The sequence below is a fragment of the Agelaius phoeniceus genome, chromosome 1 (genome assembly GCF_051311805.1).
Source record: "Agelaius phoeniceus isolate bAgePho1 chromosome 1, bAgePho1.hap1, whole genome shotgun sequence".
NCBI lineage: Eukaryota > Metazoa > Chordata > Aves > Passeriformes > Icteridae > Agelaius > Agelaius phoeniceus.
Genome location: NC_135265.1, coordinates 63,174,681 through 63,192,215, shown reverse-complemented (window position 1 = coordinate 63,192,215; position 17,535 = coordinate 63,174,681). Strand labels below are relative to the sequence as shown.

Genomic DNA, 17,535 nt, shown 5'->3' with positions numbered 1-17,535 from the left:
TGGCAAAGGAAAGTGGCACTTGAACTGTCAGACTCAAACCAAAAGGGATTTTTACTATGCAATGGATTGTTGACAGGGGAGGAGTAATTACTTGGAAAAATAGCGCATCACAGATCAGATGAAGATAACAGCCAACAAGTCTGTATAGCATAGTCTTTGCCTGAATTTAAAAGAGTTAATACAGCAAATACTTGTTCTGTTGCACGTGGAGTATATATTTAAGTATAATTATGAGACATTGCCAAGTACTTCAGTGCTTTACTGACCAGCACATGTGATAAAGGCAGAGGTCCTGAACTGAAGAAAAAAAAAGGAATATGAGAGAGAAGGTATGTTTGTTTTAAGGAGGGTAATGAAAGCAGCCTTACAAAGAAAAAACTTCGCAAGCAAATAGAAAAAGCATGTAGGATTTTGGTGTCTCATGGACTGGAAAGTAGCAGGAAACATTTCTATGGCTGGACCATTATGTTGTCCCTGACACTGTAATGAAAAAAAAAAAGAAACCCAAACAAAATAACAAATAATGAACAACCTAAACAGTCAATTTCTTTGGCAGAAATTAGACACAAATCACTCAGATAATTAGATCCTTACTTTACAGCAAGCCGATTTTGCTCAGCAGTGAGTTCCTCAGCTTGTCGCCCTATTCCTGGAAAGAAAAGACACATTACACTTTTCCTAAAGACAAACAGTAAAAGCTATTCCCAAAGGCTTATGCTTGCACCCCACAAATAAATTTCTAAGGCCATAATTTCAAATTTTTTTTTGTCGCAGGTGGTTTTAATACATCTCAATCCCTAACTTCTATGCCAAGTTCTACTGTACCTCTTTACCCAGTTCCTTACCTCATTCCCCCTTTCTCACCCTGGCTACACTGTCAGGAAGAGCAGCCATAGCATTCCCACACACACACAATGGAAGTGGCAATGCCACCAACTGGCTGCAACCCCCAACAGCCTCTACAAACTGTCCTGGGCTAGAAAAACCTCTGTTGCCAGAAGCTGCTGGCTCATTTAAGCACAAGCCTCCCGCTGGCTCCTTGGTGAGAAATGGAGCATTTCACAGCAGGAGGAGTGGGCAGGGGAAGGCAAACAGGCACTCAGGGAACAGAAGCTCCACTGGTGTGAACGAGCAGCCGAGCTTCCTGCTGCTGGAGCAAGCCTAAACATCCACATCAGCAATAATCTGGAATTGTACAAGGTCCAGACTGGAAGGGTGACCTGCTGTTGAGTGCACAAGACCTTTGGGGCCAGAGGTAACGCACAGATTCAATGTCCCAAGAAAATGATGGAAAAATCTTGTATCATGGCCAGTGGTAAACAAATACTGTTTATAGCACATACCTCAAACCCTTCAGTCTAGAGCTTTAGCTGCACATACTGCAGGGAATCCCACTGGCTTCAGCAGAACTACACGGGATGAGTCTCAGCACTTGGTGTGGAGCATGTGCACAGCTCCATGTGCACAGGCCCAGAAGATCAGGGGCTTGGCACCAATTGACACTCCTGTTCTAAACATACTGGCCATAATTACCAATACAGACACAGGACCCACATCCTAAAACGGCTGCTGATAAGCTGCTCATTTCCATTCTTTCTCTACTGTTTCAGTTTGTAAATACTGGGAGGGCCTGAATTTCAGAGAAACAATTAGCACTTAATTACTTAAAGGACTGGGTATTTTGTTTGTCTGTTTCCATTTACAGACAGCTGTGTTAAATTTTTACAAATACAAATTTGCCACTGATGCTTGAACTGAAAGCTGCCTTCATTTGATCAACTGCTCCATATATGGATGTTTGCAATGTAATGAGCCTTTTCCACCATTATTAATCTCTAGGAATTCTAGTCTGTTTAGAATGCTTCTGCCTCTGCTGTTGTCTTTTTCCTTTCTGTCTGGTCGTTTACCTTCAGCATCCTAGCTCTGTACCTTGGCTGCACATTGCTGTGGAATTACAGCAATACCAGAGCTGACTCAACTTACAGAAGCAGATAAGCCTCAGTAACATGAATGCCAACAACATGGTCAATTAGCCAAGCTTCCAGCTGTATCTATTATACCCAGATAAAAGCATTAGATTCACTTGTCCAAACCTGGCTTGCAAACAATGTCAGACCCTCGTGTGCCATCACCTAAATCCTTGCTCACAACAACTCTATAGCAAGGCACTTATTCAGTCACCCACAACTTGTAAGGCAGTGGGCCTCAGACCATCAGAAATTCGCACTGCAACATCAGTAGGCACGAGCAATAATGCTACTGATGACAAGTGACATTTTTAGCCTTTCCACTGTAGTAGACACAGGCGTTTTACTGGGAAATAATAGTGCTCTTTGTCACAGCACAGCACAAGACTGAAGACAATGTTATTTTGCTTGCAACTGTGCTTCTCTCTGCACTGGGGAAAAGCTACTGAATTCTATCTCTCACAACTCATGGAGTATATTACCACTGCATATATCAGTGCTAGCGTATTTTTTGCTAAATTAACATTAATGACTGAGTGTATGTATCATCAGCTCTTGACTTCTGAGAATCTGTAACAGCTTCAGAGAACTTAATGGAGATGCACTGTAGCATCTAAACAGGAGATATTGGCACTAGCTAAAATCCAAATTGGGCCCCAAGGAAGTAGAATACCCAAAGGGGAAAACAGTTGTCTCTGATATTGCAAAGAAAGTTTGATCCTAAAAACTGATCAAAACTTTAAGTTTCTCATTTTTCCCCCATAAAGCATTTTTCTTCTTCACTTAGAACAACTCACTGCACTACATTCATTCACTCCATAAATCAACCATAGAATTTACTGGTACATAAAGGCTGTCTTCAGGACAGAGATTCCTTTTCTTACCATCATGTAGCTGGCATGCAAGTGTTGTGATCTTCTGTGTTATTATCATCAGCGGACTATAACAAAGACAGAAACAACAGTTACGTGTCTTGCAATACAAATTATTCCCAATTTTCTCACTGAATATGCCTTTAAAAGGCATAACTGTATTAGCAACAAGTGGAAAACATCCAATTAAAGCTGAAGGAGGCACTCAGGCATAAGACAATTGCCTGGGTTCAAAACAACCCCACAGTAACTTGCACTGGAATTTTTAATTGCTAAGTGCACACAAAGCCTTATTTTATATCTCCCTATCGTGCAGCAGTGCAAATTGTAGTTCAGAAGAAATCACACCACCAGGAAACACCAGCTTCTGCAGCCCACTGAGCTTCTTTTCAGGCAAAGACGAAATCGAAGCACCATACAATGCAACACTAGAATACAGCAGTGCTGCTATAACCCAACTCTGGCTCTTCTTACTGTTTGTTACTCTCCTATTGTCTGTCTCCTCAGTGCCCTAAAAAATGTTGACTCTGCAGATACAGATGCTTATTTCCCCACATGAATAGCTCTATCAATTAGGACTGTGTGCAAATACCAGAATAGCTGTCAGCACAGCAGTTTCCCACTTGGTTATTGACCATGCATCTGTGTTGTGAACAGCCTGTAGAAGATACACCATCCAACTGGGAGTGTATGGGCATGTGGGATCTGGAGCCCCTGGAAAAAGGAGCTGGTTGTACCTGAGCCAGCCTTCCAGCCACCCAGCAGCTCTGGTGCCAACTGAACATGCCATATAGAAATAGCCACTACTCCCAGTAGGGCCACTCATACTTCCCATATCCAGCTTTACAGAGCTTCTTGGCACTGAAGGCAGATGTGAGCTGCTGCAGCTAAGGAACGGGGGAAAAGACTAAACTCAGCTTGGTGGCATCAGGAGCTGGTTCCCACAAGGAAAAGGACACAGCCAAGTGTATTTAGAGGAAGGTAAGAGGAAAGATGGGAGGAAAGCCATGGGGACAGCTGACCAGTTCCTCCATTGTCTGTGGCACCCTAAACATGAAACCTGGCACTGAACATCTGCAATCTGGAAGGACCCATGGCAGGCAAAACAAGGGATGAGCACCCCCTCACACTGCTTCTCCCCATCTCTCTGCCACGGGAGACAGCAGCACAGGGTGCCCAGATCTCTCACAACCACAATAGCCACAAGATGGGAATGAGTGATGAGGATACACCACTATTTTAAAAGCCTTAGTTGTGATGAATGTATGTAAAACCAGTCCCACAAAAGAGATCTGTCTTCACTGAGGATTAATACAATGGGTTGTTTCTCCATTTGAGAATAAATTAACAACATTAACCAGATGGAGGCTTCTGTTTGAACACAAATGATATCTTCAACCTGGAAATGAAAACTTGAGTTTGTACACATTTATTTAACTATTTACACAGTTTGACCGGTATATGGAACTTTTTTAAGAGACATAGATGATTGTGCCAAACATTACAGCTGTTCATTTTAACTACTGTATATATTTTCTGGAACACAATTAAAGAAAAATGTTGAGGATGGTTGGTTTTCTTTTTTTTTTTGTTCCAGCACTGTGTTTGTCTCACAGATTTCTCAAGGTAAAGGAAAGAAAAGTGGAACTTACATTCAGTGATGTCTCTGTCTAAAGTCAAATACTTATGTCCTACAGAGATTTTCAAGAGATTCGGGATCATCCTTAACTAAATGAACCTACTGGTTACAATCAAATGTTAACCCAATGGCTAAGATAAACTGTTTACAACCTGATTATCCCACTAATATAAATCAAACTCAAGATTCTCAAGATAATTCATAGGCTGAGCATGGTAAACACACAAATACTGGAAAAAGACATTCTTTCATTTTAAGTGGTCTTTTTTTTAACACTTAATATGGTTGATTTTTTCCAAAAGTCCACAAGCAATTCTGTATTTTCTACCCAAGACCAGAACATGCAATATCAGCCAATTACTTAATCAGAAACTGCTTTTATCATTTCAGAAGTACCTACTTGAACTGCCAATGAAAAAAAGTTTGCACAAAAAATTCAGAATGGGCTTAAATATACACAAAACTTGAATACAATTGTAACAGAGGGGTTTGTACAGCAGCTTTTCTTGGGTCACCTAGACCACTGATAGTAGTCAATGAATGGATGAATTCAACAATGACTTTTCACCTTCCAGCAATATTGTCATACAGTCATTCTAAATTTTATTCCAATTAAGCTTTCAAGAAAAGTGATTTATAAGCTGTTTTTACCATTATCTTCAACATCCTGTTTCTCAAAGTAGATTTTCCCAGACAAAATTTAGCTTTGCTTTCAAAGATACATAAATCCTAATCCTTTAAGCATATGAAAAGGCAGATTTTTTAATCCTTAAGAGAGAGAGAGGCTGTCACTGAATCAAGCAGTTTTACTGCAATAAACAAAAATTTTTATTTCTAAAGTGTTTGACCATTTTAGCTTTATGGGGGAACATTATGACTTGTTTCAAATTGCTTCAATTTGTTGCATATGTTTCTTATGGCAAGGACTTCACACCATTATTGAAGAGGGTAACTTTAAACCTCAGGCTCTGAGCCAAAACCGTATGACTTCAAGTGTCTAAATTTAGACACTTGTCTTAGACAAGGCCCCCATGGTAAACCAGAGAGAACCAAAATGCAAACAATCCGAGGGCAGCAGGAGTAAAGCCTGCACTGAAGTCATACTACATATAAACACAGAGGAGAGAGGCTCTCCTCATCTATATTAGGAAGTCATTGCCTCATTGATGGCACATTGTAAGCCAAGAGAACAAGTCAGCCTTTCCTGCACTTTCATCAAAAAAAGATGGACAGTCTTTCTCCCTCAAATCTCCCAGCTCCAGAGGAGACAAGAAATGACAAAAGTGACATGTCTGTCAGGGTGAGTGGGAAGGAGGTATCATTAGATACCTCCTGTTCTCCCTCCTGACATCATCATGTTACATGTCATATGTATTTTCCAGAGCGGCTGGAAAGTGGCCCAGCAGAAAAGAACCCAGGGGATGCTGGTCAACAGCCAGCTGAACAAGAGCCAGTGTGTGCCCAGGTGGCCAAGAAGGCCAATGGCATCCTGGTCTGTATCAGGAATAGCATGGTCAGCAGGACCAGAGCAGTGATTGTCCCTCTGTACTCAGCTCCAGTGAGGCCACACCTCCAATCCTGTGCTCAGTTCAATTCAGAGGACATTGAGGGGCTGCAGAATGTCCAGAGAAGGCCAATGGAGCTGTGGAAGGGTCTGAAGCATAAGTCCAAAGATGAGTGACTGAGGGAGCTGGGATTGTTAAGTTTGATAAAATGAGCCTTGAGGGGACCTTATCACTCTCTACAACTGCCTGAGGGTGTAGCCAGGTGGGAGTTGGTCTCTTCTTTTGAGCTGCACCAGAGGAGGTTTAGGTTAGACATCCAAGGAAATATTTTACAGAAAGAGTGATTTAGACATTGGAATGGACTTCCCAGGGAGGTGTTGGAGTCACTGTCCCTGGAGGTACTTAAGGAAGGACTGGATGCGGCACTCAGTGCCATGGTCTAGTTGACATGGTAGTGATTGGTCATAAATTGGATTTGACAATCTCAGAGGTCTTTTTCCAATCTAAATGTTTCTGTAATCTCTTTTCTACCCTACTCAGGAAGGTGGAAAACTACAGTAGAGTGGCAATGGGATGACACACACTAAATCTTTCATGAGATCAGTGTCAGGTATCAGCCAACATCTCACACAAAGGATAAGCAATGTTTCAGGTGAACAAGGAGCATCTTCCTCCCTCCTCTCCTCCTGCCCACTATTCCCCTCTGACTTGATCTCAGGGGGACCATATCTGTGCTGCAGCAAAAGTCACAGCACAACAAAATAATGGCATTACTGGAACTCTCTCTTAAGGGCAGGGAGGAGGGAGGGAAGAATCATAAACTCCTAAACATATGAGTTTTGATTATTAAAACTTTTAAATACCAGAGTATGAAATTGCCATTTCTATTCAGCCTCTCAGGCAAGCTGTAACTTAAAACAGCAATAAAACATTGAGTAAGTTAATACATTAAATACAGCAGCATATCACATATAGTCAACTGCTTCCAACATGGTACTATTTTAACCTTTAGACACTACTGGAAAAAGTGAAGAGTGCTAAAAATAAGAAGGGAAGTTAACAAAACTATAAAACTCCCAATCTCTTTTCTTACTCCCAAATTTTGCGATGCACAGGTTTTTGGAGGGGAGCAATTAGGTTGAATTCAAAAAGAAAATCTACACTTGCACTTACAACACAAAGACTTATTCTTAGGAAGGAAGCATTTGAAATAAAACACATTTAGAAGCCTAAGCAACTTGCAATCCATCACATTTGAACACCTACTGATTGCTTTGTAGCCACGTGCTGAGTGGTGATTCCACACCCTCTCCACCTGTCCTATTAAGCAGTACAGGTACAAACTACCACAGAAACACAGAATCTGATTTATGTGTGGTGTGATTTCCCCTCCCTTCCCATGTTTTATGTATTGGTTATGAGTTTAATCTTAGGTTGTATCTGTGCAGTACCTCCTACACACAAACCATAGTGGTCAACTTTTAATTAAAAAAAGAAAAAAAGAAATCAAGAAATTGACCCAGGGAAAATTTTATTTTTCAAGGCATCTAACATAAAGTAAAGATAGCTTTGGGTTTTTGTTTACCTCACATTAGATGCCTTGAAAAATAACACAAGACTAAGATGGAACTGTTTACAGAGAATGCTCAATAGAAGGGTTTACTCCTCTAATAAACCTTCCAAATGGAAACCTATCAGTTAATATAATTTTTAAATCCAGCTTGCCCCAAGGCAATAAATTTGCCAGAAGTGACAAAATGGAAGGCCAGTGGAAGTACAGATGTTTTGTTTGTAGGCCACTGTGGGGGTCCTCACTGCATCACAGGCTGGCTCCTGCACAGAGCAACTTTCACTGCTTACAAGAGAAAAGACATTTTCCAAGCACAGTCTGCTTGACCTTAGGTAATCCCGTGGAGAAGTCTGGCACACGCTCGCTAGAAATAGTTTCCACTGACCTGATTTCACTAAGAGAGGAGGTGGAGTCAAAAGGCTCATAGCAGACAAGACTCCAGAGCAGCAAACATGTATTTCAGGGTTACCTCTGCAGCACTGAAGCCATGACAAGAAGTTCACACAGTCACACCCTACTGTGACAGTAACCATTGCTGACAAGGGGATGGCCAAGCTGGCAGTGAGCTCATACTTTTGCTTTCAACAGTAAAAGGAAGAGGTACTGAAGTACATCAGAGGAAAAACACTTCACTAAACACACTTGCCACATCCTAAGCAAGTTAGAATTTCCTTCATGTGATGTGTTGCCTTTGTGTGTGTCTGTGTGTGAGAGCTCCCAAGCAGTATTTCTTAAGCCTTCATGGTAGAAGCATTTCACTTAAAAGAGTGTTTACTTCTGGAGAAGTGTCCAGGGATGTACTAGATGCATGAAGCTCTCTAGTAGTGATTGCCTGCTTGAATTCTGCCTAGTTCCCACACAGCAGTTCTTGCAGGGCTCCTGTGACTCCAATGGTAAGTGATCTCAGGGCTGTTTCCAGTGGGCAAGCACCCAGCCAGGCAGTAAAGCAGCAAGCAGGCATGGAAAACAGACTGACCCCCCCTTACTCACCCTGCACCTGCACTGCTGCGCTGCCTCTGGGGACCAGCTGCACACCAAGGTTCCCCAGCGCTGCAGGAACAGACACTGCAGCAATGTACTGCATGTCATACATTTAGAAGATAAGAAAATAAAAATAACCAGCTGAAATTGCAGGACCAGACAACATTTCTGCTCTGTGTTTTCACATGGTAACATCTATCTTTGCTTTCATCAGCAAATGTATTTCCTTTGCAAAAAACAGCTGCTGTACTTTTATTCCTTCCTTTTGTGGTTGAAACAAGAAGCCACTGAGAGAGGAAAATCCAGCAACAAAGCACTAACCACCCAGCAAAACTTCACTGCCTGAAGTGACACTTGTTAGTGAAGCATCTGCTTATATATATGGCTTTTTGAGAGGGCTCTCTCAACGATCATTCCTTTCTAGGGGGTTAGCTGAGAATGCTGCTGCTGCTGCTCTGCATTTGGGATAGGGTGAACACAAAGGTGGTGTCTGGGCAGTGATGTCCACCAAAGCACTTGTGTAAGAGCTACAGATTTGACACATGTGGAGAGGAAAACTGCTCAGGCCTCCCACATACTTCAGCTATGGTCTCTCTAAGACCAACAGAAGATTGAAAACTGTGCCAGTGTGTGTGGTGATCTTCACAAACCGAGTTTCTCTTCTGTAAGGGATGGCAGTAAGAATCATAGAATCATTAAGACTAGAAAAGACCTTTAGGACCACTGAGTCCAACAGTTAACCCAGCACTGCCATCTTCACCACTTAACCATGTCCCCAGGTGCCATAACTGCATCATTTTTGAGCACTTCTAGGGATGGTGACTCCACCACTTCCCTGAGCAGCTTGTTCCAATGCTTGGAAACACTTTCTGTGAAGAAACTCTTCCTAAAATCCAATCTAAACCTCTCCTGGCATAACCTGAGGCCATTTCCTCTTGTCCTGTCACTTGCTATATGGGAGAAGTGACTTACCCCAGCCTTGCTACAGCCTTCTTTCAAGTAGTTGTAAAGAGTGATAAGGTCCCTCCTGTTCTCCAGGCTAAACAACCCCAGATCTCTCAGCCACTACTCATATATGAAAGAAACTCCCATATGCACAATCATTCTCTGACATTTCACTGAATAACCTGCAATATTAGGGAATTTTGCTCAGACACTGCAAGAATTCAAAGAGGAAACTAAAAAGCTCTACAGCCCTAATCAAGCAAAGGATTGAAACAGACACAAGTTCCATACCTTCTGAATTTTATCTGGATGATCATGTGCATCTGGCATCTGGTCATGAAGCTTGCTAGGCTGAAACCCTATCTATTCCTACTTTCCAAAAATTAGAATGAAGATTCCTTATTTTAAACTAATTTTCCTTAAAGCTATCATATTGCTATACTCAAGCTGAGCCTGTGATACAAAGGGAAAAAACACAAATTCTATGATATTATTATGGTTTTTATGAAGTTGTATAGGCAGGCAACTTACCAGCATAATCCTCTTAGCATAAAGAAGAAGAAATAAGAGAGAGAAAGAGTTAGGATTTAGTTTTTCCAGGTACAATGTACAAATGTCATGGCAAACCAAGCAAAATAAAACATGCATGTTTCTCTCAAAGATTGATTTAAATTAAGGAGGAAGCACAGGATTCAGTTATTGTATAATTAGCATTCAAAACAAATAGGATTTTTGAGGAAGTGCTAAAGGGACAATTCCTAAATTACATCATCACTTATTTGAGAAATAATAGAACTGAAAGAAATTTGATAAAATATATACACTTTTAAAAAATTAATTAAAATTGAAGTGCAGTAAGCTGGAAATTGTTTTCCTTAAAACCTGGCAGTAGTTTAAAAAAAAAAAAAAACCCACAAGTTTTTCCTTAAGTATTATGCAATACATGAAAAACTCCTAAATCAAGAAATAGCTGCAAGCAGCTTGAGTACAGTGGGACTCAGTGACCTTCCCTTTTCAGGAGTAAGAATTAACTAATCACCAGCAGGTAAGGAGTCCCTTATTTCTTATTCTGTAACCTGGAAGTGATATGCCACAGCTTGATCTTTCATTTTCCAGTTTGCTTAAGGTATGACTCAAAAGTTACTTTGTTCTCTCCATCTCTACCTGGATTTTATAAGCTCTGTTCTCAAAATGGAAGGGCTCCAAACAAATAGCATAACCAACTATTAGTAAAAATGCCCCAAAAATGTATTTGCAAGCACACTTAAAAAGGGTTATGCGTGCAAGTTGTTAAGTGCACCAGGCAGGCCAAGGGAGAAAATGAGGAATGCTGGCTTTCAGCACTACCACTGGGAAACACTCAATGATCATCTGGCTTGTCACTTCAGGGACACTTCAGGGAACTGACATTGGAAAGCTGATGGCAATAGAACTGGTTATGTGCCTATTTGATGTGGATTATAACTTCCTCCTTGCAACCAGATATCACCAGACTCATGGGGTACTGAAACCTCAAAATGCAAGCCAGCAGCTGATGGGTTTTTGTTGCATCTTAAAGATTCCCCCAAGTCCAGTGTCTTGCCTTCTCAATATATATCCCCAGCCACATTCACCCAAAACTGTGGGAGGCCAGAGGGAGATGGGCACAGCTCCATGGTTCTGTCTCACTCACTTCTGAAACCCTGAGGGAGAACTTCAATGCCATCCTCCCAGCCACACCTTGTCCTAATGATTCCCTATTGCCACATGCAACAGATGAGGAACCATCAAATATGGGAGAACAAGCAAGAGGAGGTTCAGTTGCTGCTCATACATGGTAAAACTGTGTCCAGGGAGTATATTTTGCCTCTCTGGATCATCATATCTGTTCAGGTATGTGCAAAAAGCTTCAATGGGCACATATTTACAGCTGAAGAAAATAGGTTTTAAGACAGATTTATGAGGGTGATCTGGGTTTCAACACTTTGGATTGCAAGTTTTTATTGATACCACCACAGTATTTGTATTCATTCTTAGCTTTTAAAATATACCATGAAGGTGCAATTCATATCCATAGTACATTTTACTCTTGTTTACTACTTGGTAGGTTTCACTTCTGACTGAAGTTTAGGAATTGGTGTGTATCTTGAAGCAGCAAGTCGAAATCAAATAAAAGAGTAAGTTCAAGCATTTATTTTTTTCAGTACCATTATTATCCTCAAGCTCATCATTAAATAAGAGTAGTTACTTTTCCATTAAGGGAGCAGAGAACACTACCTAATCCATAACAAACAACCATCATTCCTCTTCTTTCACCCCCAGTCTCAGCTGGATTTTTATTAAATGTATTCAGAGAGAGAGAGCTAATATGCCTGACAGTGCATTTCTGAACACAGCATTCAGAAAAGCATGATCTCTCACATTTCTCTCTCTGTCTCTGTCTCTTACACACACTGAACTATAGCATTTCAATCCCATTTATAGCCTTCTTGGTATGTCTGCTCTTTGAGGACATGCTTTTGTGCATTAAGAGAACTGCAGAAAAAATTACAGAACTAAATTTCTTTAAACATGTAAGTTCCCATTACTGCAGCCTCCTTAATAAAAAAACCTCAGGAGTTTGAGAGAAACTTCCCCTCCACCACCTGAAGTTTAATTAAATACTGAAACCCATCACCTCAAAGAGAGAGACACATGCACAAAGACAGCAAAAACCTTCATTCTCCTACTCTGTACCTGTAAGATGAAAGAGACTTGGAAGAGTCATGTAAAACTTACTGTGCACGTTTACAGAAATTTTTCCTGTTATAATATTACTGATTACAGTGCCTTCAGACATTCAACTAAACAAGTGGAATACAGATTAGCACTCTGGTTTCAAATCACACAAAAGCACACCTTCCTCCCACAAACAAAGCTCATAGGGTTGGTTAGCTGTCTCTATCTTTGCCAAGCATCCTCCACTGCTCCTCTGAGTGAAATCAGAGGCCACAGTGTGTATGAAAACCATTTCACACATATCACAGCATACAAAAAGTTGTGCTATTTAAGCAGCAGCCACAAGCTAGCCCCATGAGAGAACCAGTGCTGACAACCTGAGCTGATCTCTTGTCTCTCTGCCTGGGTTACTCACTCAGCTCCACCAGCATCTCACACCTGCCCAAGTCCTGCCCTCACATCCTGGAGAGCCTGGGCTGGGAAACACCTTCCCAGCTGGGGCTTCAAGGTAAATCAGAATGGGGGAGAGGAGACACAGAGCTGACAGCTGTGCCTAGGATGCTGGAAGGAGAGCAGCCCACCCAACCCCTCAGGGCAGACCACCATCAGCCACATAAGTCACTCCTACAGCTCCAGGGAGAGACTGCCCAACTTGTCCTCCCAGGCTGCTCTGCAGGGAAACCTAGCTAGCTAACTAAGCTCTACCTTCCCAACTGCACAGCTTCCAGCAAGAGAACAGTAGAAACAATGAATCAGTGCAAAAATCATACAGTGCTCATTCCTTTTTTAAAAAACAAAACCAAAACCCAAAGAAACAAACAAAAAACCCAATCCAAAACAAAACAAACCCCAACAAAACCCCAAAGATCACAACAAAAGCCTCGGAAAAAGCTTAAGGGAAACAAAATTGCAGGTGCGCCACAGATAAGATAAAAATTATTCTTACTACTTATTGAAATCAACTAATACTGATTGACAAGGGAACCAGTTTGCAGACTCACTCACCCGGAAAAGTCTGTAGTGAGAATGCCATAATGAAATATGTATATTCGACTTATGTGGCACAGTGTGAGGTATCCCATGGCTACGACAAAGGAGTACCTAAAAACATAACACACAGAACACACAGTTACCAACACAAGTACCAACAAGAACTAGAATCACTCAAATTGGCTTGGGCTTGTTTCAATTTTTTCAAATCAGATTGTTAAAAAGTCTGGAGCTTTGCTACAAGACCTGGAAGAAATTCTCAAAGGGGCCTGATGGTTTTGTGTCCCCAGCTGAAACCTTACAGAAGTGTCTCCTCATTCTGGGGGTAGAGAAAAAATGGAAGAAGAAATAGGATCAGTTCAAGTTTCAAAATTGAATTTTCAAAGCTCCCATCTCCACATATTATTTTGGAATTTCTGTCCAACTTAAGTATTTGAAAGCAGATGATACTGTATGTCATTCACTGAAGTTATCCACTGCATTTTGGTCTGTAAACATTCTTTATTTACAACTCTTCCTCAGATCTAGCAAAGATAGCAAATACTAAACTGTTTCAAGCTTAAGGTAATCTCTCTCTCATGATTTTATATAATGGTAGACTGAAGCACACCATCTTCCAGAAAAATCATAGAATCAGATAGATTGGAAAGGACCTAGAAAATCAGAAGCATTCCTTAGGTAGGATGTGACAAATTCATTTTGTGTTTCAAGATGGTAGCACACTTCTGTTGGGCAGGGCAGTAGCATGGTTCTACCTTAACAGCTGAATAGTCTGAAGACTGAAAATATTGCAGTGTCTGCATGGGCAGATGCAGCATTTCATACAAGTTCTCCCTGTATTTACATGAGCAAGGAAGAAGATTCTGGGGAGGAAGGAACTGGATGGATGTTTGGAGAAAGACTGACACATTAAGCAAATTACACCATGCAATGGAGAGCTGGGACACCAGAATGAAAGGCTGGCACCACAGGGACAGGCCAGGACCAGGTCTGCTGGTGTCCTCCATAGGTGAGGTTATTATTCTGTGGTATCCATGCAGGGCAGAAGAGGAAAAGAGCAACAGACTACAGGAGGAGATGGCACATCCTGCATGCCTGGTAGTGCTGAGCCTCGGGGGCTGGTCAGCACACATTGCCAAGAAGGGTCCTTCATGGACCCATGAGAGCACCCACCACAGGGGAGAACTAAAGGTGAAATCAGACAAGAGGATCAGGCAGCAGACAACTGAAAAAGAGCCAGGCCTTTGTCAAATTATGGCTGGTTTTAAAAGAAATGAGTTTTTCCTCCCTGGGGGCTAATAAGCTGCAGTGTGAGTGACAGTGATGGATCACAAGGCAACCTGCAGGTCATGTGGCCCACAGCAAACAGCTGGATGAAAGGCAGACTGAAGGGATATGACAGATTCTTCAGGAGATTCAGAGTAGAATTTATCGAATTTTATCTGGGTCAAGCATCCAGTCCTGCCTCAGCAAGGTCCTTGGGTTCCCCTCTCATCAAGGGAGAATGGCAAGTATCCATCCAAAGGCGAGTCAGACATGTAACAGCAAGAGATAGGATGAAGGATCTAAAATAAGCCCCCATGCTGAGGTGTAAAGCACTTAGACTGAAACAGGGGGCAAGCAGGGAGAGATACACTGAGCTGCTGCTGCAGCTGGGAGCATTTCTGATGCTGGATTAATTCGTCCATTTATAGGCCTTGAAGGCTAGCAGCTTCACCAGAGAGCAAACTAGCAAAAAATAACCAGGGAAAAGAGAATGAAGGTTAAATTAGGCAGTTTATTTAATTTGTTCTCTTCCACTGCGTTTTTCTGGGGAAATAAAGAGGCAAGTCTTGAAGCCCCACTCTGAGGGATCTGCTCCTCTGTATGAACAGGTCGAGACCTTAAAGTGGCCTCGTTCAAGCTTACTCTCATCTGGTTTGAAAACATTGTTACTTTGCCAAAATTAACAATGTGGATGCACTTTGAGTCACACTGCTATGGCTAGTAGAACACAATAGAAAAGCCCTAACCCAATTCTCCCTCAGAACTCCTGAGGTTTTTCAGCAGGTTGGATGGACATTTCACATTGACTCAAATCAACACTTGACTGTCTTGCAGCAGTGGGTGACATTATATGAACTGGCTTGATCTGTGTTTCAGTATAAAGCTGTTTTGTTATTAGCCACTGTGGCTAATTAGCTAAAGAGGAAGAGTGAGGGGGTTTCCCTCTGAAGCCGTGTCCTTTTCCTTATCACCACCCCACCTTGTCTGGGAAGATGTAAATAACTAGTGGATGATTCCTTTGTAGACTTGGTTCTTCTGATCTACAGCCACTAACTCCTGCATTTCCCTCAATGACAGGCAGGGACAATGACCAGGAAACCATAATACAAATTTGTAAGACCTTTTTAGGTTGGTCTCTGGATGGCATTTCTTTAACAAACACTGTCCAATTACCTTTCTTTTTTATGACATTATTAATTATCTCTAGACTTCTGGGCTTTGCACTCTGTGAGAGGGGAAAAAAAAATACCTCGTTAATACCCTATCTTGCTGGTGCAAAATGCTGTAGACAGGATTGCTTTTTACAGTTCACATTTCTGAATAATATTAGAAAAATCATAAGTAGGGTTCCCATTTAGATATTAGAAAGGGGCCTCCTCAGGAAAAAAAGGAAGGTGACAGGTTTATCAGACCATCAGATTCTCAGACAGCCCTGGCCTTGAAGGCAAGTGAAGAAAGGGTTTCCATTCCCCAGCCCAGATTTATGTGGATTCTGAGCCTTCAGCAGCAGCTACAGAGACAGCTAGACAGTGCAGAGACAGAAAACACCTGTCACACACCCAAACCATAAGCTTCTGCTTGAAGCAATAACAATTCTGGTATTTTCTACTTTTTCACAAAGCCCAGTACCAAAAGCAAGACCTCATTTTGTGGATCACTAAGCTAAGCTGCATCAGTGACCTTATTTGAACAACTTAACTCAAGAATAAGTGGAAAATACCTAAAGGCCAAACAGCAATGGGGAAAACACATTAAAAAGGATTATAAAATGCAATCTGGAAGAATACAAGACCAAGGAGAACATGACTTCATTATGTTTAAAAAATCAAAGGTTTGTCCATAAATTATTATGCTTGCAAAAGTCAATTTTTGAGGCCAGTGATTTCATAGGAAAATGCAATACATCAACCCAAAAAAACCACAAATTGAGATTACAGCTGCTTCTGTAACTCCATGAACAAAGCTCCTGCAAGTATCTGGGAAAGAAAAGAAGGGAAGGAAAGAAGAAAAGGTGGTTCTAAAAACTCCTCATGATTCTCCCTGAAAGCAGAGAAGTTATCAGAGGGGCAGCTGTAGACTTGCAGCCACATCAGCTCACCTGTGAATGTTGGGAATACTCGCCATATTCATAATGCCATAGTTCATCATCACCAGGACAAAAAGATGAATGGAATACCTTGAAGACAACAAAGTGAGTATTTAGATAATTGCTATTTTATCTGGAAGTGCTGGCAGTTCAGAGCAAGAGAATATTTTTCCACGCAAATGACATCAATGTGATGTCATATCAGGCTACCAGTAAACATGGATTACCACAGGACATCTGACTATCCAACATGACTGATACTTATTAAAAAGATATTATCCATGTGTTTAACTGAAAGAGAAGCCTGGCTCAAAGTGCACATTCAAGTTGGATACATCTTTTCCAGAAGAGGTATCTTCACAGCAGACTGGTGTGGCCTTAAATGCCAGAACAAACATCACAAATTAAATTAAATACTTCACTTAAAAATACTTTTATGAGTCACTTTACTTTGAGGGTTTGGAATGGTTATGTTGGTTAGGATATTTTTTTAAGGTAGCATTAAGAGCCTTCAGATTAAAAAGATGTAATCCAAAAAAGCTGATGTGAAGTTTAAAATTATTTTTACCCAAGTCTTGTCTAAATGGTGACTAAATACTCACCACCCAAAGCAGAAGACAGCAAAGTATATTCCAAAGAGGGTGGCAAATGCGTGGCGAACAGCAGAGCTGGCATGACTGGGACTCAAGTAAATACGAAACCAAAATGCAGCCAAAAGTGCAAACAGCTGACAGGCTACAAAATTGATCTGTAAAAGACAAGCAAAACAAAAAACTGTTTTGATTCTTGGAGGAGGAGGAGGAGGGGGACGATTCCCTCGGTTCTCAGAAAAATTAAGAGCAGAGGTAAGGAAAGGGGAGGAAATCATGAGCTAGGAATCTTTCCCTTCTCAACATTCTCCCTTGTGAACTCATGTGGTAACTTTTCTTGGCCAGTGACAGAAGGGATTAAACAGGCACACAGCCTGAAGCAGAAGCAGATGAGGAAGGTCAGGTCCAGCTGCCCCAGGGTACAGCT

The 17,535-nt window shown here is 41.4% G+C and overlaps 1 protein-coding gene across 2 annotated transcripts in view; it reads right to left on the bottom strand.

Moving 5' to 3' along the window:
• The window catches only part of MBOAT1 (membrane bound glycerophospholipid O-acyltransferase 1), a 57,028-nt gene that overhangs the window by 16,028 nt on the left and 23,465 nt on the right, over positions 1–17,535 (bottom strand). Inside the window, exons 2-7 of one of the 2 annotated variants that reach the window (XM_077180219.1) lie at positions 17,121–17,266; positions 16,531–16,608; positions 13,182–13,277; positions 10,011–10,022; positions 2,852–2,907; positions 595–649 (exon numbers count right to left, since the gene is read on the bottom strand). In XM_077180219.1, the coding sequence (XP_077036334.1) occupies positions 595–649; positions 2,852–2,907; positions 10,011–10,022; positions 13,182–13,277; positions 16,531–16,608; positions 17,121–17,266 (443 nt within the window). The remainder of the gene's footprint in view (positions 1–594; positions 650–2,851; positions 2,908–10,010; positions 10,023–13,181; positions 13,278–16,530; positions 16,609–17,120; positions 17,267–17,535) is intronic. The other variant, XM_054629199.2, reaches the window with a different exon arrangement.